Source organism: Coniophora puteana (assembly GCF_000271625.1).
Source record: "Coniophora puteana RWD-64-598 SS2 unplaced genomic scaffold CONPUscaffold_11, whole genome shotgun sequence".
Lineage (NCBI taxonomy): Eukaryota > Fungi > Basidiomycota > Agaricomycetes > Boletales > Coniophoraceae > Coniophora > Coniophora puteana.
In genome coordinates, this window is record NW_006913063.1 from 1,721,938 (window position 1) to 1,724,550 (window position 2,613).

At 47.3% G+C, this 2,613-nt stretch overlaps 1 protein-coding gene across 1 annotated transcript; it reads right to left on the reverse strand.

The window, feature by feature from the left end:
* Window positions 1-1,651: 1,651 nt before the first annotated feature.
* On the reverse strand, window positions 1,652-1,921 carry CONPUDRAFT_18201 (uncharacterized protein; the record flags this gene model as incomplete). Its single annotated transcript, XM_007773537.1, has 1 exon — window positions 1,652-1,921. A coding segment is annotated over one exon (270 nt), but the record flags the coding sequence as incomplete, so codon positions are not given.
* Window positions 1,922-2,613: the final 692 nt, after the last annotated feature.

Below are 2,613 nucleotides of genomic sequence, written 5' to 3' on the forward strand. Positions count from 1 at the left end.
TAAGCCGCGTGGATGGCAGCCTGCGACCATAAGAATTGTGGAGACTTTGTCCTACGATCATGGCACGCATCATATCCGTGATCGTGCGGTTGAATCTCTCAGCAACGCCGTTTTGGGCATGTGCATATGGAGCTGTTATTTCGAGTAGAATTCCTCGGTCCGCACACCATTTTTGTAATGGATTATTAATATATTCTCGACCATTATCTGATCGTATGCGTTTAACTTTGAAATCCCACTGTCTTTCTATGTTTAGAATATGGGTTTTAAGTGTTTGCGGAGCATCTGATTTATTTTTCAGAGGGAAAACCTCCGCTCTTCTCGTGCAATCGTCAATAATAGACATAAGGTATTTGTGACCATGTATGGAAGCTACACGTGCCGGACCCCACAGATCGGTAAAGATCCGATCACCGGGAGTAGTAGATCTATTTTCGGCTTGTTTTGGAAAAGACGTGTGTGTCATTTTTGCTTCCGTACACGTGTCACAATCGAAGTGTTCTGGGCTTGGGGATATTTTTAGTCCCTCAACCAAACCTTTGTTTGATACAGTCATTTGCATTCCAACCCGGAAAATGCGCGTCTCGCGAACTGTTTGTTCCGCGCAAATTCATACCCGATTTGGCTTGTGGTCACACGCGATCACAGTGTGACTGCCTGTGACCGCTGTGCTTTTTTTTTTGGACTCAAGTTACCGCTGTGCGCGTTCAATCCAGGTGTTTCCCCCCTCCATCTATGCTGCCCGCAGTCTTGTGGATCTCCTTGTGGGAGAATGCAGCGCCCCGGAGGGGTTGTAAAACCGTTGAATCAATACATGAATATTCCTTCTTCGAAAAGGTGCACTTAGAGTTTGTCAAGATAGATGCCTGAGTGAGTATGGACTCATGTTACTTAATATAACATATTTGACATTTCAGTTGATGAAATCTGTGCATGTCCGGAGGCCTGAGGCCAGGAATTGGACTCAGTCAATACTGCCTGTCTTCTGATAGTGAGAAATCATTTCGTAGACGTTGCAGAAGAGGATCTAAGTGCCGGTTCGGGCAACAATCTGAGGCTCCTTGACAGTAGTGTTGCCGCGGCTCGGGAGCTGGCTCAAGCTGATTGGGTGGGCTTACAACAAAGGCAACAAAATATTTAGTGAGGTAATTGTCATGTCATAGTTGCCATTGTCGCCGCCCAGTCATCGCTTCAAAACATAAACCTTATGCTAAAAAATCAATTGTTATTTTTACTAGGGAACGATTCAGCTTCGAGCCGAGCCGAGCCGCGGCAACACTACTTGACAGGCACATTGTTTTATTCGTCCAAAAACCACTCAGTGATTTGTGGTATATTTCCGAGCTGATCTGAGGCAACAAGACTTAGGTATTGTGGTGAGATAGATTGGCATCACTATACTCGAACTTTATCAACTCTATTAAACAAAACTCTCTAGCGCGGGTTGTGTTACAGTGTGTCGACTGCGAGGCACAACAGCAGCGTCTGTAAAGCTGAAGTCACGTCGGAGTATCAAAAGCTCGCGCGTGACTACCAGATATGGCTAAGCTTTGTCCAAAACAAACACACCGCGAGACGCGCGTTTTCCGGGTTGGAATGCAAATGACTGTAGTATCTTTAGTGCGGGAACATTAATGTGGCCAAAGCGTTTGTGCCAGTCAAGCCACGTTCGTGCGCATGGTTCGTCACTTATATAAGCACGTTCTTTTGTTATTGGCTCACAATCAAAATAATAAAGTCGATTGCGGAGGGTGCCCACAGCTAAAGTGTTGCCGGCGGGACTTAGAAGCCGGACTTTTCCGTTTCCATATATGGCACGACCTCCGGCTTCATCTAATTTAGACACTGATATCAGGTTTTTAGAAGCCAACGGCATGTGTAGAACATCATGTAATATAATTTTAGTCGCGTGGCCATCCACGTGTGATTTCAGGCACACGGTTCCCTTTCCAGGGACTTGTATAACCGGTCCGCTTATTCCGTTCACTTTCATACCTTGTACCGGTTTATAATTAATGAACGCGCATTTTTCGGCGCATATGTGAGACGTCGTGCCCGAATCACTCACCCAGCAATAGAAGCAACCAGTGTATTGGGAAGACTCCCCCATATTTACATCTTCGTCAGAAGTAGGGGTAGATGTAGTATTAACTACTAGTTCCTCGGCCATTTTAGTGTCCTCGGCTGTTGAGGCTTCGCCTCGCTTCCTTTTTGTGCCTCTATCTCCGCCGGAGTCGGCCTTCTCTTTCCCCTTTAGGGAGACCTTTCTACCTTTCCACCAGTCCGGATATCCGATTTTGGCGTAGCAGTCCCCCTTATGGGGCTTCTCGCAGTACTCGCATAGATTAACGTTCTTGGCTGTGCAAGAGGCGTACCAATGAGAAGTAGTTTTGCAAGTATGGCAGTACTTGCCTTTTTGGTCACCACCCCCTGATCTACCCTTCCTGGCCTTCTTGGCCGGGCGCGGGGAGTCCGAATCGGAATCGTCAGGGTCAACGTTCTTCTTCCGCCGGATCCACTCCTTCCAGACGGCGGCAACTAAGTCCTCGGTGGAGCGGGACATAATTCCGCCTGAAGCGTCTTGGACACCGATAAAGCCCGATGCCCAGCCAT